The 27,369-nt window shown below is 35.4% G+C and overlaps 1 protein-coding gene across 2 annotated transcripts in view; it reads left to right on the forward strand.

The window, feature by feature from the left end:
- Nucleotides 1–27,369, forward strand: part of LOC101681822 — a 284,416-nt gene that overhangs the window by 190,119 nt on the left and 66,928 nt on the right. For both annotated transcript variants that reach the window (XM_045085576.1, XM_045085577.1), the window contains exon 7: nt 13,831–13,950. In XM_045085576.1, coding sequence (XP_044941511.1) covers nt 13,831–13,950 — 120 coding nt within the window. The remainder of the gene's footprint in view (nt 1–13,830; nt 13,951–27,369) is intronic.

The raw sequence follows: 27,369 nt of genomic DNA on the forward strand, positions 1-27,369 counted from the left end.
AAATGACAGAGAATAAAGAAGATGAGCAAAAGAGGGACAAACAGCTACTGGACCACGAGGGGAGAATTTGAGAGGTAAGTGACACCGTAAGACGAAACAACATTAGAATAATTGGGATTCCAGAAGAAGAAGAAAGAGAGAGGGGAGCAGAAGGTATACTGGAGAGAATTATTGGGGAGAATTTCCCCAATATGGCAAAGGGAACGAGCATCAAAATTCAGGAGGTTCAGAGAATGCCCCTCAAAATCAATAAGAATAGGCCCACACCCCGTCACCTAATAGTAAAAGTTACAAGTCTCAGTGACAAAGAGAAAATCCTGAAAGCAGCCCGGGAAAAGAAGTCTGTAACATACAATGGTAAAAATATTAGATTGGCAGCTGACTTATCCACAGAGACCTGGCAGGCCAGAAAGAGCTGGCATGATATTTTCAGAGCACTAAACGAGAAAAACATGCAGCCAAGAATACTATATCCAGCTAGGCTATCATTGAAAAAGGAAGGAGAGATTAAAAGCTTCCAGGACAAACAAAAACTGAAAGAATTTGCAAACACCAAACCAGCTCTACAGGAAATCTTGAAAGGGGTCCTCTAAGCAAAAAGAGAGCCTACAAGTGGTAGATCAGAAAGGAACAGAGACCATATACAGTAACAGTCACCTTACAGGCAATACAATGGCACTAAATTCATATCTCTCAATAGTTACCCTGAATGTTAATGGGCTAAATGCCCCTGTCAAAAGACACAGGGTATCAGAATGGATAAAAAAACAAAACCCATCTATATGTTGCCTCCAAGAAACTCATTTTAAGCCCGAAGACACCTCTAGATTTAAAGTGAGGGGGTGGAAAAGAATTTACCATGCTAATGGACATCAGAAGAAAGCAGGAGTGGCAATCTTTATAACATATCAATTAGATTTTAAGCCAAAGACTATCATAAGAGATGAGGAAGGACACTATATCATACTCAAAGTGTCTGTCCAACAAGAAGATTTAACAATTTTAAATATCTATGCCCCCAACGTGGGAGCAGCCAACTATATAAACCAATTAATAACAAAATCAAAGAAACACATCAACAAGAATACAATAATAGTAGGGGACTTTAACACTCCCCTCACTGAAATGGACAGATCATCCAAGCAAAAGATCAGCAAGGAAATAAAGGCCTTAAACGACACACTGGACCAGATGGACATCACAGATATATTCAGAACATTTCATCCCAAAGCAACAGAATACACATTCTTCTCTAGTGCACATGGAACATTCTTCAGAATAGATCACATCCTATGTCCTAAATCAGGACTCAACCGGTATCAAAAGATTGGGATCATTCCCTGCATATTTTCAGACCACAATGCTCTAAAGCTAGAACTCAACCACAAAAGGAAGTTTGGAAAGAACCCAAATACATGGAGACTAAACAGCATCCTTTTAAAGAATAAATGGGTTAACCAGGAAATTAAAGAAGAATTGAATAAAATCATGGAAACAAATGATAATGAAAATACAACGGTTCAAAATCTGTGGGACACAGCAAAGGCAGTCCTGAGAGGAAAATATATACAGGTACAAGCCTTTCTCAAAAACAAGAAAGGTCTCAGGTACACAATCTAACCCTACACCTAAAGGAGCTGGAGAAAGAACAAGAAATAAACCATAATCCCAGCAGGAGAAGAGAAATCATAAAGATCAGAGCAGAAATCAATGAAATAGAAACAAAAAAAAAAACAATAGAACAAATCAATGAAACTAGGAGCTGGTTCTTTGAAAGAATTAATAAAATTGATGAACCCCTGCCTCGACTTATCAAAAAAAAAAAAAGAGAAAGGACCCAATTAAATAAAATCATGAATGAAAGAGGGGAGATAACAACTAACACCAAAGAAATACAAACTATTATAAGAACATACGATGAGCAACTCTACGCCAATAAATTTGACAATCTGGAAGAAATGGATGCATTCCTAGAAACATATAAACTAACACAACTGAACCAGGAAGAAATAGAAAGCCTGAACAGACCCATAACCAGTAAGGAGATTGAAACAGTCATTAAAAATCTCCAAACAAACAAAAGCCCAGGCCCAAACGGCTTCCCGGGGGGATTTCTACCAAACTAATTCCTATTCTCCTGAAACTGTTCCAAAAAATAGAAATGGAAGGAAAACTTCCAAACTCATTTTATGAGGCCAGCATCACCTTGAACCCAAAACCAGAAAGGATCCCATCAAAAAAGAGAGCTATAGACCAATATTCTTGATGAACACAGATGCAAAAATACTCAACAAAATACTAGCCAATAGGATTCAACAGTACATTAAAAGGATTATATACCACGACCAAGTCGGATTTATTCCAGGGCTGCAAGGTTGGTTCAACATCTGCAAATCAGTCAATGTGATACAACACATCAATTAAAGAAAGAACAAGAACCATATGATACTCTCAATAGATGCTGAAAAAGCATTTGACAAAGTACAGCATCCCTTCCTGATCAAAACTCTTCAAAGTTTAGGGATAGAGGGCACATACCTCAATATAATCAAAGCCATCTATGAAAAACCCAATGCAAATATCATTCTCAATGGAGAGAAAATGAAAGCTTTTCCGCTAAGGTCAGGAACACGGCAGGGATGTCCATTATCACCACTGCTATTCAACATAGTACTAGAGGTCCTAGCCTCAGCAATCAGACAACAAAGGAAATTAAAGGCATCCAAATCGGCAAAGAAGAAGTCAAATTATCACTCTTCGCAGATGATATGATACTATATGTGGAAAACCCAAAAGACTTTACTCCAAAACTGCTAGAACTTATAGAGGAGTTCAGTAAAGTGTCAGGATATAAAATCAATGCACAGAAATCAGTTGCATTTTTCTACACCAACAGCAAGACAGAAGAAAGAGAAATTAAGGAGTCAATCCCATTTACAACTGAACCCCAAACCATAAGATACCTAGGAATAAACCTAACCAAAGAGGCACAGAATCTATACTCAGAAAACTACAAAGTACTCATAAAAGAAATTGAGGAAGACACAGAGAAATGGAAAAATGTTCCATGCTCCTGGATTGGAAGAATAAATATTGTGAAAATGTCTATGCTCCCTAAAGCAATCTACACATTTAATGCAGTTCCTATCAAAGTACCATCCATCTTTTTCAAAGAAATGGAACAAATAATTCTAAAATTTATATGGAACCAGAAAAGACCTCGAATAGCCAAAGGGATATTGAAAAAGAAAGCCAACGTTGGTGGCATCACAATTCCGGACTTCAAGCTCTATTACAAAGCTGTCATCATCAAGACAGCATGGTACTGGCACAAAAACAGACACATAGATCCATGGAACAGAATAGAGAGCCCAGAAATAGACCCTCAACTCTACAGTCAACTAATCTTCGACAAAGCAGGAAAGAATGTCCAATGGAAAAAAGACAGCCTCTTCAATAAATGGTGCTGGGAAAATTGGACAGCCACATGCAGAAAAATGAAATTGGACCATTTCCTTACACCACACACAAAAATAGACTCAAAATGGATGAAGGACCTCAATGTGCAAAAGGAATCCATCAAAATCCTTGAGGAGAACACAGGCAGCAACCTCTTCGACCTCAGCCACAGGAACATCTTCCTAGGAAAATCGCCAAAGGCAAGGGAAGCAAGGGCAAAAATGAACTACTGGGATTTCATCAAGATCAAAAGCTTTTGCACAGCAAAGGAAACAGTTAGCAAAATCAAAAGACAACAGACAGAATGGGAGAAGATATTTGCAAACGACATATCAGATAAAGGACTAGTGTCCAGAATCTATAAAGAACTTAGCAAACTCAACACCCAAAGAACAAATAATCCAATCAAGAAATGAACAGAGGACATGAACAGACATTTCTGCAAAGAAGACATCCAGATGGCCAACAGACACATGAAAAAGTGCTCCATATCACTCGGCATCAGGGAAATACAAATCAAAACCACAATGAGATATCACCTCACACCAGTCAGAATGGCTAAAATCAACAAGTCAGGAAATGACAGATGCTGGCGAGGATGCGGAGAAAGGGGAACCCTCCTACACTGTTGGTGGGAATGCAAGCTGGTGCAGCCACTCTGGAGAACAGCATGGAGGTTCCTCAAAATGTTGAAAATAGAACTGCCCTATGACCCAGCAATTGCACTATTGGGTATTTACCCTAACGAATCAAACGTAGTGATCCAAAGAGGCACGTGCACCCGAATGTTTATAGCAGCAATGTCCACAATAGCAAACTATGGAAAGAACCTAGATGTCCATCAACAGATGAATGGATCAAGAAGATGTGGTATATATACACAATGGAATACTATGCAGCCATCAAAAGAAATGAAATCTTGCCATTTGCCACAACATGGATGGAACTAGAGCGTATCATGCTTAGCGAAATAAGTCAAGCAGAGAAAGACAACTATAATATGATCTCCCTGATATGAGGAAGTGGTGATGCAACATGGGGGCTTAAGTGGGTAGGAGAAGAATCAATGAAACAAGATGGGATTGGGAGGGAGACAAACCATAAGTGACTCTTAATCTCACAAAACAAACTGAGGGTTGCTGGGGGGAGGGGGTTTGGGAGAGGGGGTGGGATTATGGACATTGTGGAGGGTATGTGCTTTGGTGAGTGCTGTGAAGTGTGTAAACCTGGTGATTCACAGACCTGTACCCCTGGGGATAAAAATATATGTTTATAAAAAGTAAAAAATTAAAAAAAAAGTACACTTGTCTTGACGAGCACTGAGTGATATATAAAATTGTTGAATCACTGTATTGTACACCTGAAACTTACATAACACTGTATGATAACTATACTGGAATTAAAACATTAAAAAGGAAATTAAAAAAAAGTTTTTTCATGACAGAAGGAAACATCTAATACTAATTTCATTTTTTAAAAGATTTCATTTATTTGAAAGAGAAAGAAAGACCCCAGGGAAGCACAAACAGGGTAAGAAAGGGCAGAGGGAGAGGGAGAAGCCGACTCTGCTGAGCAGGAGCCTGACTCTAGGCTTAATCCCAGAACCGTGAGATTATAACTCGATCCAAAGGCAGATGTTTAACCAACTGAGTTACCAGGTTCCCCCTCATTTTTAACATAATATTTGGAACAAAAGGGAGGACCTCTATGCTTAAAAACAATCTCCTTTTATAATTTGCTGATGTTTGTTGGAGTGAACATTTTCCAATGGAATATACAGTGTTAAGCAAGGTCGTTTTCTTTTCAAGTGAAAGAAAGTTTTATGGGTCCTTTCTGAAAAATAGGTTTTGATAAAGGCAAGTTGAAATAAAACATGAAGACATTGAATTCATAAAGGGGGATACTGGAGGAGAAGAAAGAAAATAAGCTACTTAAAATTTTTCCTAGGGCCAGAACTTCACTCCTGAAGCATTTGTTTTAGTCAGATATAAACTCAATTTAACTTAAGTAACAAACTAGGAGCCACCAAAGGTATAATTAAAGTTGGTCAGCATTCTGTATCTGCCATAAATCATCATCACATCTTTCTCATTATCACCTCAGAAGAAGTCTTGTGGTTGAGATTATCCTATTTCAGAAATCATGAAATAGATGACTTATTACATTCTTCATGGCTTTGTAGACTGGAAGGCTGTAGGGCCTACATGTTACAAAAGCAGAACATATTTTGGCATTTTTAATAGTCATTACTTCCTAAATATGGAGAAGTGCATTTTTAAAATGGCTTTTCTTAGTATTTTAACAACCATGCAGTATTTGTTACCTAGTGTTTTCTTTATTTTTCACCCTTTTTTCTCCAACATTCCTTGCCCCCCTTCATTTTGTTTTTGTTTATCCTTCAGATTTTCTCTTCCTAACCATTTCTGTTTTCTCTTGTGCTCCATATGGGAACTGAAAGTAAATTACTAGTGTGAAATACAGAAAATATCCATAGACTTGGGGAATGTACATGATGTTAAAACATGTCAGATATCAGAAACTAATAAGAAAGCAGTTAAAGTCTAAAAGATTTTTGTGTCTCTGACCTCATTTCTCAGAATTTGCAATTATATCTATGTCTTCTGTCTCTAAGAAATGTTTCTTTGTTAGAAATTATATTGACCAAAAAAAAAAAAAGAAAGAAATTATATTGACGTTATAGTAATGGATGGACATGCAGGAGACAGGAAGCATTATCCTCATTTATTTATATAGGGTAAACTGTTTAAGACTTTCTAGGTGCCTAATATCTAATATTGTTATTGGGTTCAATTTAGAAAAGTACAAATTGATTATGTATTGGCACAGATGTCAGCTCTGGAATTCGGTTTTTGTTATACCTCTAGTAAAATAAATAATAGTGTGTAATCATATATACTTAGACTTTAGAAGCACTTTAGTTTGGGTCCAATTCTAGTATTTGACTATTTCTCATGCATCAAAGAGGACCTAACATATGCCAAATACTGTTTGTTGCTTAAAGTTAACTTAATTTCATTTTCTTCCTTTAATCCCTTTGATACAAAGTACATTTTTAAAAGATAATGAAACTGAGGATCATGGAATTTAAGCCACTTGCTCAAGATCCTACAGCTAATAAGTTGCTCATGTGGGATTTACATTATGGTTATTATGACACTAAAACATATGTTCTTTCCTTTATATCACACATTTATAGTCTATGCTCATATTCCTGCAATCTAGGAATCCTGTTTACCTGGAAAGCTCTCACTGTTGAATATTTCTCTCTTAGAGTGATATAAGATCTTCTATTCTATAGTGTTCTCCCATTGTTTTTACTTCTACTCCTAAAGATTAGCGGAACTAATTTAGTTATTCTTCCACATGATTTCTTATATCTTTCAAGACAGTAATATTTCCTCAGATAAACACTGTCAGTTCCTCTTACCAGTATGGTTTCTGTGGTGTGAATATGATACAAGGTATCCATAATCATTTTAATAAGATGGAATTTATTTTTGTATTGTTTGGACATTCCCTATCACACTGCTGTCAAAGATTATGCTTCTTGCTGAAATAATAAAAAGAAAAAGATATTTTTATAATATTTATTATAAATAGGCACTTTCCTAAGTGTTTTATATAGAACATTTAACAAAACTTCTTAAAGCATTTTTCCATAGCCACTGTATTTCCCCCTCCCTATACTTTAGTATTTGTTTTTCAGAAGTTATACAGTTGAGAAAGAGGAAACCTTTACACTGTTGATGGGAATACAAACTGGTGCAGCCACTCTGGAAAACAGTATGGAGGTTCCTTAAAAAGTTAAAGCAATTGCACTACTGGGTATTTACCCAAAGGGTACAAAAATACTGATTTGAAAGAATATATGCACCCTGAGGTTTATAGCAGCATTATCAATAATAGCCAAATTATGGATAGAGCCCAAATGTCCATCAATTAATAAATGGATAAAGAAGAGGTGGTATACATATACAATGGAATATTAGTCATAAAAAAGAATTAAATCTTGCCATTTGCAGTGAGGTGGATGGAGCTAGGGAATATGATACTAAGTGAAATAAGTCAGCCAGAGAAAGACAAATACTACTCAATTTCACTTATATTTGGAATTTAATAAACGAAACAGATGACCATGGCAGTGGAAAAATAGAGACACAAACCAGGAAACAGACTCTTAACTACAGAGAAAAAAACTGAGGCTTACTGGAAGGGAGGTGGGTGGGGATTGGGTTAAATAGATTATGGGTCCTAAAGAGGGCACTTTTAATGAGCACCAGGTGTTGTATATAAGTAATGAATCACTAAATTCTAACTTAGTGATTAAATAAAATATAGTAAACTAATAGTAGTAAATATTAAATAGTAAATAAATATAGTAAATAATAAATAGTAAATAAATAGTTATTATGTAATAATATAGTTAAATTGTAAATAATAGTAAACTAATATTAAATAAAATATAGTAAAGTAATATTACACTGTATGTTAACTAACTGAAATTTAAATAAGAACTCGGAGGAAAAAAATAAGTTATATAGTTGACCCTATTAACTTCCACTATTACCACTGATTCAGCTTTTTTTACAATTCTAATTCATTCATTCAACAAATATTTCCTGAACATATATTATGTGACCTTCACTGTTCAATATACTAGGAACAAAATGAGCATGTATCCCTATTGTCATTAAGTTTAAACTAACAAGTAAGTAAAATATATTGTATGTCAAATGGTGATAAATGTTATAGAGAAAAATAAAGTGAGGAAATAGGATCAGTTTCTGGCAATCAGAATTGAATGTTAGAGGAGGCCTCACTGAGAAGATGAATTGAGAGAAAAGACCTGAAGAAAGTGAGAGGCCTTTAAACCATGTGGCAATCTGGAAGAAGTGTGTTTTAAGTGGAGGATATTAAAGGCAAAGGTTATGAGAAGGACACATGCTTCTTGTTTTCTAAGAATAATAAGAAAGCCTAAAATTTAAATAAATAAATAAATAACAAGGAGTACAACATGTGGGGTGGGTTGGCTAAGGTCTCTCATGTCCACAACATGTCTCATGTCCACAACATTGACAACTGTGTGATACTTGATAAAAGTTTTGTTGGGTCTGCAGTGACTTCAGTGGTTGTTGGGGTCCTCAGTGGTAACTCCAGGTTCAGTGGTTAGGGGCCAGAGAAGGCAGCAGTGGTAATATACTGGTGGTATGTATATGCTTGGCTGCAGTGCTTGTGTAGTGAAGGGGCTCTCTGCATATATACACACTGTGAGAACCAGGGTCAGCAGCAGGGGCTTGAGCCAACTGTAGGCACAATAGCAGATACAGGGGCATGGGCTGTTACCTTATATTCCTGTAGCCACAGTCTTGCCACAGGCATACATATGGCAGTGGAGACTACTGGCAGCCATCAGGTCAGAGGAGTGCAGGTGTATAGCTGAAGGTTAGCACAATAATGTTTCTGATAATAGAAACATATCCAGACACACAGCTATTGTGTGGGCCCTGGATGTCAGTATGCACTCATGGACATAGGAGCTTGCTGTTGGTGCACGCATGACAGTGGAAGCTGGTGATAGAGTCAGACCACTGGTGAGCAGATGCAAAGCTCAGTAATACCTACAGGTGAGCTCAGTGTTATAGGCCAATGACAGGAGTCAGGGTTATATCCAGGTCCACAGACAGCTGTGCAGGCCTTGGCTATCTGAATGCACTTCTTCATCTGAAAGGGCTTGCCCCAGGTGTGTGCACAGTAGTGGAAGTTGGTGATAGGAATTAGGTGGCAATGTACATGTGTACAGCTGCAGGAATAGTGCAAAGAGAAGTGGTGCATGATAGTGACAGGAGTCATGGCTATATCTGGGTCAGGCAGGAGCTGTGGTGGATCTTAGCTGTCCATGTGTACTTGTGCAGCTATAGGGACTTGGCCATAAGCATGCATAGGGCAGTAAAGGCCAGTGGCTTGAGTCAGGATGCTGTAGATGCACATCTGCCAGAGGCAAGCCACAAATGTGTTCACAGTGATGGAGGTCAGCCATATGGTCTAGGCTGGTGTCTTGCGTGATCATAGTTAGATGCCAGGGCTGGCTACTGGTATGGATCTGGGCTCCAGCAGGACTAGGGATTGAGCTGGCTGTCTCGGAAAACGTGAAAATCTGTGGGGCAAAAAACTTAAGCAATGAAGTCTACAAGGGATACATGACAGCTGTGCTTGCCATCAGTTTCTTCAGTGGTAAAAGCTGCTGAGCATTCTGTTAGTGTCTGTGATGAGGTCCATGGTAATGTAATTTGGGGAGTGTACAGAATCTGCAAGAGCTATAGAGGTCCTCAGTAGTGAAGTGTTCTGGGGTCCTCTGACAAGCAAACCACTAGGAACCACAGTCACTCCTGCTGTGTAGCTGATATTGGTAGCCCCTATCCTTCTTCCTTGTTCTTAGCCATCTCCATGTCTCAGCTTTGCTGCTCTCTCAGTGGAATTGAACTGAAACAGATCCTTCATGTAGTGCCCCAATAGGCTGAGGAAGCTTATCACTGCGCATTTTCCCTTTGTTGGCAAGGGGAACTCTTTTGAGTTGGGACATTCCCTCTTGGGACTGAGCAGTGCTGACCTAGAGGATGGGATGATAAAGACTAACTTAAACTATTCTTTCTACCCATTTTGTGCATTTAATCCCAGGTATTTTATTCCACTGTGTTGCTGAAGCTTCTGTAAGTAAACTCCTCAATTCTCCCAGAACTATTTTCATTTGTGGATAGCTGTCCAATTGTTAATCTCTGTTGGGGAATGGAGGCTGTAGTCTACTCTGCCATCTAGGTAACATCACTCTCACCCCAAAGTTTTTTCATTTCAATGTAGTTCAATTTATATGTAGTTTCTTTTGTTACTTCACTTGTCCTTGAGATGTCATAACTAAAGCTTAGGGTTATTCAAGTCACAAATATTTACTTCTATGTTTTCTCCTGAAATTTTTATAGCTATATCTCTTACATTTAGCTGTATAAGTTTTTTGAGTTAATACTTATAAAAATGGGAAATAAAGGTGAGAGATAATTGTCCATATTTATTTTTGAATGTGAATACCCAGCTGTCCCAGCACTATTTCCTGAAAAGACTATTCTTTCCCCTTCAAAATTTATTAACACCCTCTTTTAAAATCAACCATGAATGAGGGGCTTATTTTTGAACACTCAGTTCTCTTCCATTGATCTAAGTGATTATTCTTTTTTTAAGATTTTATTTATTTATTTGAGAGAAAGAGAGAGAGCACAAGCAGAGGAGAGGGGCAGAGGAGAGGGAGAAGAAGGCTCCCTGCTGAGCAGGGAGCCCAATGCAGGGCTTGATCCCAGGGCTCTGGGAAAACCTGACCTGAAGGCAGATGCTTAACCATCCGGGCCACCCAGGTGTCCCTTGAGGTTGTTATTCTTATGCAGTTACACATTATAGTAAGTTTTGAAATCACAAAGTATGAGCCCTCCAATTTTATTGCTTTTTTCAAGATTTTTTAAAAACTCCTTTTGGTCCCTTGCCTTTCCATGAGTTTTTTAGATAAGCCTGTCAGTTGCTGTACAAAAGCCTGCTAGGACTTTGAAGCATAGTGTTTTGAATCTGTAGGTCAACATGGGGGATTATTGCCATTTAACAATATTAAATCTTATAGTCAATCAATATCACATATATTTTCATTTATTTACTTACCTTTCAATCTATTTATTTATACTCCTTTTTAAATTCAATTTTTATTTAAATTCTAGTTCATTAACACATATGGTAAAATTGGATTCAGGTGTAGAATTAACACTTAAATATAACACCCAGTGCTTACCCAAGTACCCACCATCACCCATTTAGCCCAACCCCCACTTACTTTCTTCCATCGAGTCTCAGTTTTTTCTCTGAAGTTAAGATTCTCTTATGGTTCACTTCCCTCACTCTTTCATTCCCCATATGTTCATCTGTTTTATTTTTTAAATTCCACATATGAGTGAAATCTTATAGTATTTTTCTCTGACTGACTTATTCTACTTAGCATAATACACTCTAGCTTTATTCATGTCATTGGAAATGACAAGATTTCATTTTTTTGATAGCTGAATAATATTCATATAACATATATATCTTTATCCATTCATCAGTCAATGGGGATTTGAGCTCGTTCCATAATTTGGTTTTTGTTAATAATGCTACTATAAACATCAGGGTGCATGTGTACCTTCAAACCAGTATTTTTGTGTCCTTTTGGTAAATCTTAGTAGTATAATTTCTGGGTTATAAGGTAGTTTTATTTTTACCTTTTTTTTAAGAGAGAGAGAGAGAGAGAGCACACATATGTGAGTAGGGGGGAGGGGGGAGGGGTAGAGGGAGAGGAAGAGAGACTCCCAAGCAGGCTCCACACCCAGAACAGAGCCCAGTGTGGGGTTTGATCTCATGACCCAGAGATCATAACCTGAGCCAAAAATCAAAAGTCAGATGCTTAACCAACTGAGCAACCCAGGCAGCCCTATTTTTTTTTTAATGCTACTATAATTGACACAAAGACATAAGGATTTATATGGTAGATTGTTCTGCAATATAAATTGAGTGAACAAATAGTCATAGTGTACAGAGAAAGCTAAAATCACCTATAAGATTTCACAAAATTGTAGCTCAGGTTCTGAAAGCTGGAAACAATTTGACTTAACAGAGGTTAAAGTAGAGACACTTCAGTCAAAAGGAAGAACATGAAAACAGGAATGAGCATGACACATTGATGTAATAATTAAGAAACTGTCTAGTCAAAGCATGACTTCAAGTTGGAAATGAATTTAATTAGATAAATAAACAGTTAATGAACATCCACCATAGTCCATGTACTCAGTTTAGGCAAAAGAGATACAAAGAACATAGTGACATGGTACTTACCCCTTGGACCTCAAATCTTGTGTTTTAACAGCCCGAGTTTCCTCATCTTAAAATGACGGGATTGGACTAGGTGTTATAGCATAATAGTCAACCTAAATAATGTATGATTCTGCTTTTACAAAATCAGCCTATTTGTGCATATATAATCTATGCAGTGTTTATAACTTTGCACTTTAAATATACATGTTGAATTGAAATATTTACTAGATATAAAATATACATTTGTTACTAGCACAGGTGTGTATTCTTTTATGTATAGGTTTTTTTCAAGTCATTAAGATTGTAAGCTATTTTGCTCTGTAATCGTTTAAATCACTGTGCTTTCCATGACTCCATTACTTAAAGCCAATGTTAGACTTAATCATCTTACTTATTTGTTGGAAAAATTAGAAAATTGCTTGTATGTCCTCATACTCACCAACAATAAGTGTTTATGTGGTTTTACTAGATTTTTGGAATTGTGCTAAGTGATGGGGATTCAAAGAGTTATATATAAGCTCTTTTCCCACCCATGAGATTTACTGATTAAGTAGGTGGTTTATTGGACCATTATTTATTACTCTTTTTATTTAAATTTTCATTTCTTTTTTTTAAACTCTTACATTTCAGAAATGTGTTATGTGTATTATATCAAAATATTAAAGGGGCACCTGGTTGGCTCAGTTGGTTGAATTTTCAGTTCTTGGATTCAGATCAGGTTGTGATCTCAGGGTCAGGAGATTGAACTCTACATAGGGTTGCACATTCAATGTGGTGTCTCCTTGAGATTCTCTCTCCCTCTCTTCCTGTCCCCATTCTCTCTCTTGCTCTCTCTGAAATGAATGAATGAATGAATGAATGAAATAAAATAAATCTTTAAAAAATGTTAAAATTCACACGGTTCAAATTTCCTTTAGAGAGTTTGCCATATTTAAAGGAAATGTCAATATGGTCCCTGAAAGCATAAATACAGCATGTATTAAAATCTCTGCCAAAAGTACATTTTAAAATAAATCCACAGTATTTATGGAGGTCATGAGAAGTAAATGTAATATTTACCCTGTTTCCCTGTAGGCAGGATTCTGAGTGATTGTTGATTTCTTCTTCTGCCATTTTAAATATTTCCATGAAATTTTCCATGATTTCTTATCAAAAACAATTGAATATTTAAAACCTATTTTTTACTTTTTCTTACTGATCTTCATGTTGCCTACACCACAGTTTAGAGGACTTAAAATTTAACCCAGTTTTTTACTTTGATATTACACAGTTAGCTCTGGAATCAAACAAATATATTTTTTCATCCTGTTAGTGAACCGTGTATTATCTTTCTCTGATTATAAATATGTATGTATACATGTATATGTTAAATTTTTTGAGAAATGAAATTTATGACAATTACATACTAAGGTTGAGTTATATTTGTAGATAGGAGTTTTATTCATCTTGTTTCTTTGTTTTATTCTTTTCTAGTGCAAGAATGTGACTAAAATCTGTCATTACATAGCTGCCCTTCCACCTGATCTTATAGGACCAGAAACACAGATTACAGAACTACTTACCTCTGAAGAAAAGCTATCTAAGGTGCAAGTGGTAAGCAATTTAAAAAAAAAAGATTTATCATTAATACTAAGCATTTCAAAAAGATTTATAAAAGTCAATAGAATCCTCTCTAATTTAACACGGCAATTATTTATGGGGTTTTCGTTTCCTCCCAATGTTCCTCAGCATATACAATATATATGATGATATATTCACATCTTTCTTTTCCATATATATCTCCTTTTAGTCATTACATTAATTTTAAATGACTGCCTCATGTGCTATTGAATTTATATACTTAAGTTATTTAATCATTCAATTGTTGTTGGATTATGTAGGTTGCCATCAATTTTCAGATGTTAAAAGTAAAGCTGATATAATTAACTTTGTACTTATAATGTATTTCAACTATTCAAATAATTTTCTTGAATACATTCCTATGATTTCTTTTAGCAAAGTTTTCTTTAAAAAATGTTACAGGGTTTTTCATCAGTTACATTCCTATTATCCTGATTATGATGGCAGAATGTACAACTGTTTTAAGACAAATTATCTACCAGAAGAATTCTACCAAATTAAAACCTGTATTTTGACCAGTACTGGATTTATTTCTTTTATCTTACTAGAATTGTAACATCAAACCTCATTTTTGTTTAAGTATGGGTTTAATTGCTTTGACATTTTTTTCTTATACGCTATATAAATCTCTCCTGTTTTCTACATTTCTTTATCACTATTACTAAAATTAATTGTTTTGAATTTGAAAGTAATAACTGCTCTTTATCTGAAATGTGGAAAGGTAGAAAAGCATTTGAATTTCTTTAACCATTAACAATGTTTGTGTATTTTTCCCCAGTGTTTCCTCTATTCATATTTTACTTACACAATTAAGACACACAGACACACACAAATGTCTTTCTGTGTGTATATATATAACCTGTGCGTGTAGGTATATTTAATATATATGTCATATAATGTCTATATATATATACTATAACTTGATTAAGTGAATATAATTTTAAGTTTTTTGCTATGTGACTACTATATATACTGCTTCGATATACATAATTGTGAATTATCACACATAAAGCCTTTTTCAGTCTTAGTTGCTTAGGCATGAAATTACTGGTCCAATGGTTATGAATATTTTTAGTTTCTTAATATATAGTAAAAAACTTGCTTTTCTGAAGAATTGTATCAGTTTACACTTTTATCAGCAGCATGCATGCCTAACCATTTCATGATGCTTTTACTGTTTAAATAAATAGGATCATGTAGGTGATAAATAGTCATTGACTATAATCCTGGTCACAATTGTTTCTCTTACAATTACTGAGGTTACATGTTTTTCACTGTATTTATTAGTCGCTTTTATATCCTTTTAGCTTAATTGATTGTCCATAACATTTGTACATTTAACCACTGGGTCTTAGTGTTAACTTATCTGCATTTCATCTTACTTATATGTATATGTTAACAAATTTATTGTAAAGATTTTTATACTGAATTAAGATAAGGAATTTTAAGTTCAGAAATAAGAAACCTGAAGATTAATTACCAGTGAAGTCAGCTAGCATATTTTATGTGCATAATTTTAACCCAATCACAAATGATTACCTCTGTCTTAGTATTTATGTGAGTTTCCAGTACTTTTACAAAGTAAGGTAGTTATGACTTATATCTCCTTTTTAAACAAAAGAAAAACGAAACTTTAGACTTGCTCCAACAGAAAAAAATGATTTAACATGAAATTTCTAAAGCTATAATTTGAAGTAATCCTTCAAATGTCATGTTTATATTTGTAGGATTATTTTAATTTATTGTTGTCTTTATTATTATCTTTGTAAACATAAAATTATTGTTACATTTGCATGGAAAACTTAACATAATAATTTAAAGAGAAGGGATAGAGGTTTTTTTAAGATTTATTTACTTATTTGAGGGAGAGACTATGAGGGGGAGGGGCAGAAGGAGAGGGAGAGAGAATCTCAAGCAGAATCCATGATGAGTATGGAGCCAGACCAGGGCCTTGATCTCATGACCATGAGATCATGACCCAAGCTGAAACCAAGAGTCTGATGCTCAAGCAACTTTGCCACTCCAGTGCTCCAAGATAGAGATTTTTAATACAGAATTATTTGGATTGAAATAGTCAATTAATGACCTGAAAAAGTGGATAGACCTTTAAAATAGAAACTGTTATCTTTATTGTGCAGTTGTATCAAGGATGTAATTAAACTATAAACTGGGGGCACCTGGGTGGCTCAGTGGTTTCAAGCCTCTGCCTCCGGCTCCGGTCATGATTCCAGGGTCCTGGGATAGAGCCCCTCATTGGGCTATCTGCTCGGCGGGGAGCCTGCTTCCCTTTCTCTCACTCTGCCTGCCTCTCTGCCTACTTGCGATATCTGTCAAATAAATAAATAAAATCTTTAAAAAATACTATAAACTGCATGCAAAAATTATGACATTTTATGTTGATGGTGAAGTACACAAAATAGTGATTTAAAATATTAAATAGTAATTTGGCTCTCAGTTGTAGAGTTGTAGAATTTTAATCTTGATTTACAAAATTTACAAATTCAAGCATGTTAGGAAATAAGCTTCATAAATGTTAAAGCAAAAAAATTCAAACAATAGTATAAAGTAGCATAAGGATTAAATAGCTTTCTTGAAATCTCTGCTTTACCACTCATAACCTAGATGTAAACTTAAACAAGTCATATTTCCTCTCTAATTTTGTTTCTTATACGTAAAATGCAGGACTTGGGTGAATGACAGCTGAGGTCACTCATAATTCTCTGAATATTGTTTCATAGGCCTACAATTTTATCTACTCCTGTAGTGCCCTCTCAAAGAAATCATTAACTAGTGCATGTAATCTGCCTAGGGATTAATTGATTCCTAATGGAAATGGATTGAGTATTGTTGATTTTCATCAAAATGTTTGTTCTGCAGCTGTGGATTCAGATGTACTGGGGGTAAGGGGAGAATGTTAGGTGATTGAAGGATATCAAATCAAATTTCACCAGTCTACTCGTGAGTCACACTTAACAGCAGAGGCCAGATTTTGAAGAGCCTGAACCTTATACAGTTTGAGAGTCACTGTTTTAAAAAAAATACATATGTATGTATATATTTATATTTATATATTTTCTATATACATGCATATATCTTTAAATTGAAATTTGGAATGAGAAAAATCACAACAAATATAAATATGAAAATATTACAAACATAAAATACTTTTCAGGGTCTTGGAACGGGCTTTTACAAGTGAGAATCCCTAAAACTTAAGCTTCATTGGCTTCATGGTAAATCTGTCTCTGAGATTAGGCGTGTTTTTCCCTTAGTGTACTTCTCTTTGGTTCCACTCCTCATCATCAACAGTTCCTGTCAGTCCATGGACACAAGTAGTGAAAGAAGAAAACAATATTGGAAGTCAAACAGTAAATATTGTATAGATAAGGTTTTTATATTAGCAAAGAATGTGCCAAGCCAGTATGCTTCCCTCTATGTCAGCTGCTTGAATTATTCCTGCTATGTTGTATTAAATACTAGCTACAAAGTTACAACCTCTTTGGGATGTTCCATGTGCTTTTCATGCACTTGATGAGTGGGTAATTATGATCACTGATTTGAACAAGGATTGTGAAGACCCAGATATTTTCATTATCATAGCCATTGAATTCTTATACAATCTGAGGTTTGTATTGTATGCTGTGGCTTTCAATTAGTTTCCTCTGTTTTTGGCAGCCATCTAAAATGTCTTTGCAACATTGCAATGTTGTGAGTTATCAATGATAATGTAGTTGATTTTGAGATCTGTCATGTTTCATGAAATTGTGACATCTGTGCCAACTTCTGGTTGTTAGTATCAGCAATCCAAAATAAAATTTCAAGACAAAATTTAATTGTACCCTTGGAATATAGCATTCTAGTTAATAGGTGTTGGTATAAAGCAATGTGCTTTGTTGAGGATACTGACTAGTAGTAGAAGGAAGCTGGCCAGAATTATTACATGGCAGGAAAAATCACCTTTCTTCTTTACAAAGAGATAAATCTAAGAAGTAGATATTTGTCTTAGTTAATAGAAATTTTAGCATTTTTAACACTTAAAAACCCAGTAGGCTACTTTATAGACTTTCTGTTGTAAAGTAAATCAATAGTGGAATCATTTCCAAGTGTAAGAAAAATTAGAGCAGAATTACAAAATACATATTTGTATGTTGAATATTGCATTATTACAAGGTATTTTCATTTTAAAGATGGATCATTTAAAAGGAGTGTTTTGTGTTCCCAAAATGTGTTTTTACAGTACATTCTGAAATACTATGATTTAGCTCAAGAAAAGTGTCTTTGTCTTTCTACCCTCCAAAACAAAGTTTGAGATTCTATCTAGTCCCATGTAAAAATTGCAAATAATTTTAAAAAATTGCAAATAATGAACTATGTTACCAAATTGTCCAGAGTAAACAGTTCATCTTTGCTCAGTAGGAGAAGCCTACAACTACTTGCCTGACATATTACTTTCACTCAAGTGGAAAGACCCAGGAGATAAAACCTAGAACTCATAATCAGACACTAGTCTTGCTATGTAATCTCCATGGAGCATTCTGCAGTAACTCTTTGACCAATGACCTTAATAGACTTCCAAAATTACCTAGTCTGGGTAAGATAGCTGTGCTCATTTATCTTCATTGGGAAGCTTTAGAAGAGATCAGATTTTTTTTTTATTATATTCTTATATTCAGTTACCAAACTTATAGTACCTCATTAGCTTTTAAAGTTTTTGACATAGTGGTCAATGATTTAATATTTGTATATAATACCAGATTTAAAGAAGGAAGTATAAATTTGAAACTCACAGAGTGTCTGTCTTTTTACTTTCCTTCCTTCTCCCATTCTATCTCACGTCTTTAACACTGTCCTCTCTCTCAGTTGCTCTAAGTGTGATATGGTCAGTTACTTGCCTACTCAGAGCCTTCTTCCATGAATATTTCTCCCAGTGCTGGAGGAATGTGACAGTAATTGCATGGTCTATAAATGAAAATTTAAATAATTTTTAAATTTTTTTTAAAGATTTTGATTATTTATTTATACCAACTGAGCCACCCAGGCATCCCTAAATTCTATGTATTTTAAACATCACATTATTATTATTGCTGTTATTATCATTGATCCAGTCAATAATCATTTATGTTTACCATATTTTTTGTTCTTCATTCCTTTCTGCATCCTTGAGCTTCCATCTGGAAACATATTTCTGCTGCTGAAGAACGACCTTTAGTTGAATGTTCTGGTTATAAATTCTCAGCTGTGCTCATACTGTTTGTCCAAAAAGTGTTTATTTCACTTTCATTTTGAAGGGTTTTTTGGGGGGAGGGTGGGGCGAAATTGAATTCTAAGTTGGCAGTTATTTTCTTTCAGTGCTTTCAGTCCACTCTTTGAATGTAACATTCCCTTTTCTTTTTTCTTGCATTGCTTTTTGGTTTCAGTGTTCTCCCAGATCTTAGCCCCATTTTAAAATTGATTGATATCTCTCTAATGCCTTTAGAGATTTTTTACAAATTTGTCAAACTTTTCATTTTTTTTCAGCTAGAAGATTGACACCAAATATCAAGTCCACAATTACTGGGAGTATTCATAACTGATTGGCTCAGTATTTTTACTGAAATGGGTATGAAGCCATAAGCTGAGATTGAAAAGTGGCTAAGATGGGACCCACTCCCTTTGGAAGTGGTAAAATTTTGGATTAGTTTTTGAGAAAAGACAGCCAATTACAGATGATTAAATAAGCAAGTAATACTGACTATCCAACTGAACTTGGTAGATAGTGACAGCAGGGGTAGAGTATGGCAAAATGCATCTAGATATCAATTAGCTAATTTTAAAAATGAATCTGAAAATATTTTCTGCCCTGTTTATCATAGAGTAATTTCTGAGGACCAAATGAAATGATGGTATGCATTTCAAAAGAAATGATAGATGTGAAAGTAAAATATTATCTACTTATACTCATGCAGATTTTTAAAAATTGAACAAAACATACTAAATTTGAAATCATCTTTTTTAAAGTTTATTTATCTAAGTAATCTCTATGTCTCACATGAAACTTGAACTCAAGACCCCAACATCAAGAGTTGTGTGCTCTTCAGACTGAGCCAGCCAAGTTAAATCATCTTTTTTATTCAAAAGAACAAAATGTATGAAAATCCACCTTTATTTTTAGAATTTTAATTTTTTTTTTTTAATTTTCAGGACACCTGGGTGGCATAGATGGTTAAGCATCTGCTTTCAGGTCAGGTCATGATCCCAGGGTCCTGGGATCAATTCCCACAATAGGCTCCTTGCTCAGCAGGGAAACTGCTTCTCCCTCCGGTTGCCGCTCCCCCTATTTGTGCTTGCTCTCATTCTCTCTCTCGCTCACGCTATCTCTGACAAATAAATAAATTAATTAAATATTTAAGAATAAAGAAATAAAATAGAATTTAAACTCATTACTACAGTAACAAATAAAGAAGGAGGAGGTAAATAAAGTATTTTAATGTCCTAGCACTATCCAAGAAGTGAAAAAGTACATTGATAAACTTTCTATGTTTATGGAAATCACTAAAAGAACAATAAAATAAAGTATAACTATCAAGCAATAGAAGGGAAATGGAAAATAATAATCTTGAAATGCAAGAAAGTAAAAGCAGAGGGGGAAAAAAAGTAGGCAGAAAAAGTGGAAATCAAGTACTAATGTGGTGGTAATAGTATTCAATGTAAACAAACTAAATGCCCCAATTAAGATAAAACAAATATTATACTAGGTAGAAAAATCACAACCATGGGCTGCTTACAAAATACATGTCTAAAATGCAAAAATACAAAAATATAGAATGTTTAAACGTAAAATGATGAAAAAAACATGCCATGCAAATAATTAACAAAAGAAATTTTGAATATCAGACTAAGTTAACTTTAAGAGAAAAATCATTATTGGAAATAAAGATGGACATTTTACAAGATAAAAATTTCCTTTCATCAGAAAGGTAGGACAGTTTTAAATTTGTATGCAAATAATTATAACATAGCTTCAAAATAAATAAAGCATAAGATGTGAAACTTTTTTGCTTCTTGTGTTCCCACCTTCCAAATGACTGTTTTCTACACTGGCAATCTTATTTCATCCTTCCAGTCAGGGAGAAGAACATGTTTCTCCTCTTTTCTAAGAATGATCCTCTTACCTTCTCATGTCCTTCAGCACCTACTTTCTTTTTTTTTTAAATTGATTTATTTATTTTCAGAAAAAAACAGTATTCATTAGTTTTTTCACCACACCCAGTGCTCCATGCAATCCGTGCCCTCTGTAATACCCACCACCTGGTACCCCAACCTCCAACCCCCCCACCACTTCAAACCTCTCAGATTGTTTTTCAGAGTCTATAGTCTCTCATGATTCACCTCCCCTTCCAATTTACCCCAGCTCCCTTCTCCTCTCTAATACCCCTTGTCCTCCATGATATTTGTTATGCTCCACAAATAAGTGAAACCATATGATAATTGACTCTCTCTGCTTGACTTATTTCACTCAGCATAATCTCTCCCATTCCTGTCCATGTTGCTACAAAAGTTGGGTATTCATCCTTTCTGATGGAGGCATAATACTCCATAGTGTATATGGATCACATCTTCCTTATCCATTTGTCCATTGAAGGGCAAATTGGTTCTTTCCACAGTTTGGCGACCATGGCCATGGCTGCTATAAACATTGGGGTACAGATGGCCCTTCTTTTCATGACATCTGTATCTTTGGGGTAAATACCCAGGAGTGCAATTGCAGGGTCATAGGGAAGTTCTATTTTTAATTTCTTGAGGTTTCTATTCCTTTTGACTTACCTTAATTTTCCATCTGCTCCTTCCACTCAATCTAAAGTCAAACTCAGATCTCACTCATCTCCCCAAATAAAACAGTTCTTGATTCTGTGTATTCCATTAACTATTTTATTGGCTTTCTCCTTCACTGCTAAGCCACGATTCCTGAAAGGCCAGTCTATGTTATGAATTTTTTACATCCCATCTGCTACTCAACCTGTAGAAACCAATCTTCTGTCCTCAATACTCTACTGAAACTTCAGTCTTCGTCTTACATTTTTTTTAAAAGATTTTATTTATTTATTTGACAGAGAGAGATCACAAGTAGGCAGAGAGGCAGGCAGAGAGAGAGAGAGGAGGAAGCAGGCTCTCTGCTGAGCAGAGAGCCCGACGCGGGACTCGATCTCAGGACCCTGAGGCCATGACCCGAGCCAAAGGCAGCGGCCTAACCCACTGAGCCACCCAGGTGCCCCCATCTTACATTTTTTTTTATAGTCTCTTACTTTTTTTCTGTTTTATTCCATCTTTCTTTTTTTTTAATTTTTTATTTTACTTATTTTTTAATAAATTAATTTATTTTCAGAAAAACTATTCATTATTTTTTCACCACACCCAGTGCTCCATGCAATCTGTGCCCTCTATAATACCCACCACCTGGTACCCCAACCTCCCACCCCCCCACCACTTCAAACCCTTCAGATTGTTTTTCAGAGTCCATAGTCTCTCATGGTTCACCTCCCCTTCCAATTTCTCCCAACTCCATTCTCCTCTCTAACAACCCTGTCCTCCATGCTATTTGTTATGCTCCACAAATAAGTGAAACCATATGATAATTGACTCTCTCTCTGCTTGACTTATTTCATTCAGCATAACCTCTTCCAGTCCCATCCATGTTGCTACAAAAGTTGGGTGTTCGTCCTCTCTGATGGAGGCCATCTTACATTTTTATCTGCAACATTTTACATAGTTGGTTACTGTTTCTTTGAAACTCTTTCTTCTCTTGGCTATTGTGGCATTATACTCTCTGGATTCTTCTCTCAATTATCTGGCTGTTTTTCTCAGGGTCCTTGATTGGATTAAGTTTTTTTTTTAGTCCATAAGGGTTGCTATTCTCCCATACTTTGTAATGAGGTGGTGTTTTTTTCCCCAAGCTCCCTCTGCTTCAGTGTTTCTCAAATTATGATTATTTGACTACCTACATCAGCACTTAGAGGTTCTTGGTAGAAATGCAGATTCCTGAACTGTACCTCCATAGCTTCTGAATCAAGATCTGTAGGGTTAGAGCTTGGGAATGTGAATTTTTTAACAAAGTTTCAGTAATTCTGATGCAGGCCAATGTTTGAGAAGCACTGTCTTTCCTTTTGCCTAAGGAAACTGGTGGCTTTTAACTGTTATCTGTATGCTTATAATTTCCAATCTCTATCATTACCTAGACTTCTCCCCAAGTCAAAACTCAATTTAAATTAAATTTAAAAGATTAAATCGTTCTGTCTAGAGAAAGGCAAAAGGCAATTTGGCTAAAACCTATAAAGTTTTAAAATAGATAAATAATATGAAATTTAATTATTCAAATTGCAGAGTACTGCACCTAGGGGTCATGAAACTTACATTGTAGTCTTATTTCCATTAATTACTGCTTTGTGATCTTTGTCAATTAACTAATCTTCACACAACTTCAAATTCTCATTTGTAAAAATAAAGGGGTTATAGTAGATAAATTTTAAACCATGTAACATTGGACAAGTTACTTAACTGCTCCCATTTTCCTCAAAAGTATAATGGAGTTAATGATATGCAATAATGTTACTGTAAGGATAAATTGAAATGCATTTAACACGTATGAAGTGCTCAGTAAAAATGAAAGATAAGACTATTATTTTTTAAAAGATTTATTTATTTATTTTAGAAAAAGAGCAGGAGCAGGAGGGGCAGAGCCTGAGAGGGCAGAGGGAAAGAGAATCTCAAGCAGACTCTGCACTGAGCATGGAGCCCCACAAAGGACTCCATCTCATGAAACCAAGATCACAACCTGAGCCAAAACCAAGAGTCAGACGCTTAACTGACTGTGCCACCCAAGCACCCTGAGATAGCACTATTATTATAAAAAGAATCTTAGTAAATATTCTAATACTTCATTTTTAAAATTTTTAGTTAACAAACAGTGTAATACAGTGTAATGTTAATTTCAGGTGTACAACATAGCGAGTCAACATTTCCATACAACACCCAGTGCTCATCACAAGTGCCCTATTTAATCCCCATCACCTATTTATTTATTTTTTATTTTTTTTTAAAGATTTTATTTATTTATTTGACAGAGAGAAATCACAAGTAGATGGAGAGGCAGGCAGAGAGAGAGAGAGGGAAGCAGGCTCTCTGCTGAGCAGAGAGCCCGATGCGGGACTCAATCCCAGGACTCTGAGATCATGACCTGAGCCGAAGGCAGCGGCTTAACCCACTGAGCCACCCAGGCGCCCCCATCACCTATTTAACCCATCCTCCCACCCACCTCTCCTCTGGTAACTATCAGTTTGTTCTCTGTAGCTAAGAGTCTGTGTCTTGGTTTCCCTCTCTCTTTTTTCCCCCTTGCCCCTTTGTTTGGTTAAATTCCACAAACGAGTGAAATCATATGGTACTTGTCTTTCTTTGACTAACTGATTCAGCTTACCATAATTTGCTTTAGCTCCATCCATATCAGTGCAAATGGCAAGATTTCATTATTTTTATGGCTGAGTAATATTCCATCATGTATCCATTCATCATTTCATGGACACTCGGGATGTTTCCATAATTTGGCTGTGGTAGATAATGTTGCTATAAACATCAGGGTGCCTATATCACTTTGCATTATTATTTTTATATCCTTTGGGTGAATACATAGTAATGCAATTGCTGGATGATAGGTAGTTCTATTTTTAACTTTTTGAAGAAACTTTGTACTGTGTTTCAGAGTGGCTGCACCAGTTTGCATTCACACCAACAGTGCAAAAGTGTTCCCCTTTTTCCACATCCTCGCCAACACCTGTTGTTTCTTCTGTTGTTGATTTTAGACATTCTGACAGGTGTGAGGTAGTATCTTATTGTAGTTTTGAATTGCTTTTCCCTGATGATGAATGATGTTGAGCATCTTTTCATGTGTCTGTTGACCATCTTAATACTTCATTTCTTTTTTTTAAATTTATTTTTAATTTCTTTTCAGCATAACAGTATTCATTGTTTTTTGTACCACACCCAGTGCTCCATGCAATCCGTGCCCTCTCTAATACCCACCACCTGGTTCCCCCAACCTCCCACCCCTCCACCACTTAAAACCCCTCAGATTGTTTTTTGGAGTCCATAGTCTCTCATGATTCACCTCCCCTTCCAATTACCCCCAACTCCCTTCTTCTAACTCCGCATGTCCACCGCTCCACAAATTATGAAATTATGCTCCACAAATAAGTGAAAACATATGATAATTGACTCTCTCTGCTTGACTTATAATACTTCATTTCTTAACAGGTGATTGTTTATAGTGCTTTGCAAAAAAATTATCTTTTTACTTTCTTATCAAAAAGTTAAAAAATAAAATTAAATTAAACATGTTAGTCTTCCAAAGTGATTCTTAAATGTGAAAATATTCTAGAGAAATAATTATTTGTAAAGGACAATGTACTTGTGTGTTTTGATTGCCTTTGAAATAGAAGTTTGCTGCAGATCTACAAATATTTAGAGTTGATAAACAAGCATGATAAGCTTGCACAGAAGTTTAAAAAAATTGTGAGATGGACTTAGGAAGAAATATTTTCCTCAAATTAGTATACTCCAGAGAAGGACTAGAATAACTTTTTCACTCATTGACTGATCCATTGATTTATTTGGTAATCTGTCTTAAGTATATACTATATGCCAGACAGTCTGCTTATAATGGGAATGTGCCCATCTCCCAAGGACTTCACAGTCTAATAAAGGACTATAAAGTAAAAGAATTGTTATTTTAACCTGGAAAAACATCACCCTTTAATTTCTTTATCGTGAGGTCATTCTAAGTGAATCTGTCATGGATCTCTTTTGGATGGTAAGAACTATAACAGTCAATGAAATTATTATTTTGAGGGTACATGACCCAAGTGAGTACCCAACAATTCATCTCAAAAGTGGGCATTTAGTAGTAGTTTATAGTAGATGACATTTTGTGTGATTATGACAATTCATCTAACATGATATGATGGTGTGGTAGCTCCAATGTTTGTCCAGCATTATTAAGTATTTACCAACAACAATAAATTTCAGTAAATCTTAATAATAAAATTATGTTTCTATACCCTAAGATAATGTTTTCACAAATGCTCCTAGTTCTAAAAAGGAACACTTAAGTAGTTGATTCCAAAACAACTAACAAAACAGTTATTTTTGTCTGATCATTTTATTTTAAATAAAATCAACAGATATTTTAATAATCCTGAACCATTTTAAACTGAGTGTTGTAAACAGGAATTATCTTCCTGGTGCGAGAGAGAAATCTGGTTTTACACATTGTGGACAGTAGTTAACTAGGAGAAATTTTACTTTTGTCTCAGAACTAATAGTAAATACTTTTACTGATTTTATTTGGGTGACTTACCAATCACCACTAGATATTAGAAAAGCAAACAGAACAGGGGCACCTGGGTGGTACAGTCACTTAAGTGTCTGACTTTTGGTTTTGGCTCAGGTTGTAATCTCAAACTTGTGAGACTGAGCCCTACATCAGGCTCTGTGCTCAGTGCTGGGTCTGCTGGAGATTCTCTCTCTCTGTCCCTCTCCCCCTCCCACTCAGGCTCTCTCTCCTTCTCTCAAACAAATAAATCTTTTTTTAAAAAAGAAAGACACATGGCTAAATGCAGTTTTCTCTCTTTATAAATCTAAAAGTTTGAGAGGTATTTTTTCATTTTTTTTTCTGCATGTGAAAATCAAATAGATTCTTTTTTTTTAAATATTTATTTATTTGACAGAGATCACAAGGAGGCAGAGAGGCAGGCAGAGAGAGAGGAGGAAGCAGGCACCCCACAGAGCAGAGAGCCTGATGTGGGGCTCGATCCCAGGACGCTGGGATCATGACCTGAGCTGAAGGCAGAGGCTTTAAACCACTGAGCTACCCAGGCGCCCCAAATAGATTCTTTTTAAAATAACATCCGCTGCTAGTTTTTTCACTAAAACCTACTTTTCCCTAGGGATTTAGGTCAGATAAAAATGGAAAACATGAGTAACCCACACAATCAAGAAGTTCCAAAAAAGGGTTTTATTGTTGTTTGTTTGTTTGTTTGTTTTACAAATTGTATAATGGCCAGTCACTTCAGATGGGAAGTAAATAAACTTTTAATTTAAATCATATACTAACTTTATAACATTAATTGTAAATTCCCAACACACTCTTGTTCTGGAGCCTGTCATGCCAACCAACTTTCATTTTCTTAAAACTATTTATCTTAGAATTTACCAACATGTTAAGTATTCTTATAATTTTGAGGCAACCTGCACATATTATTTTTCAGCTATCAAAGGCTTTGAACAAATAGAAGTGTTTCATATAATACAATGGAGGATGCTAATGGACTGGGCCAGGTTTTATAGGGAACTATCAAAGACAATACA

Source organism: Mustela putorius, unplaced genomic scaffold (genome assembly GCF_011764305.1).
Source record: "Mustela putorius furo isolate JIRA1106 unplaced genomic scaffold, ASM1176430v1.1 tig00000870_pilon_pilon_pilon, whole genome shotgun sequence".
Classification (NCBI taxonomy): Eukaryota; Metazoa; Chordata; class Mammalia; order Carnivora; family Mustelidae; genus Mustela; species Mustela putorius.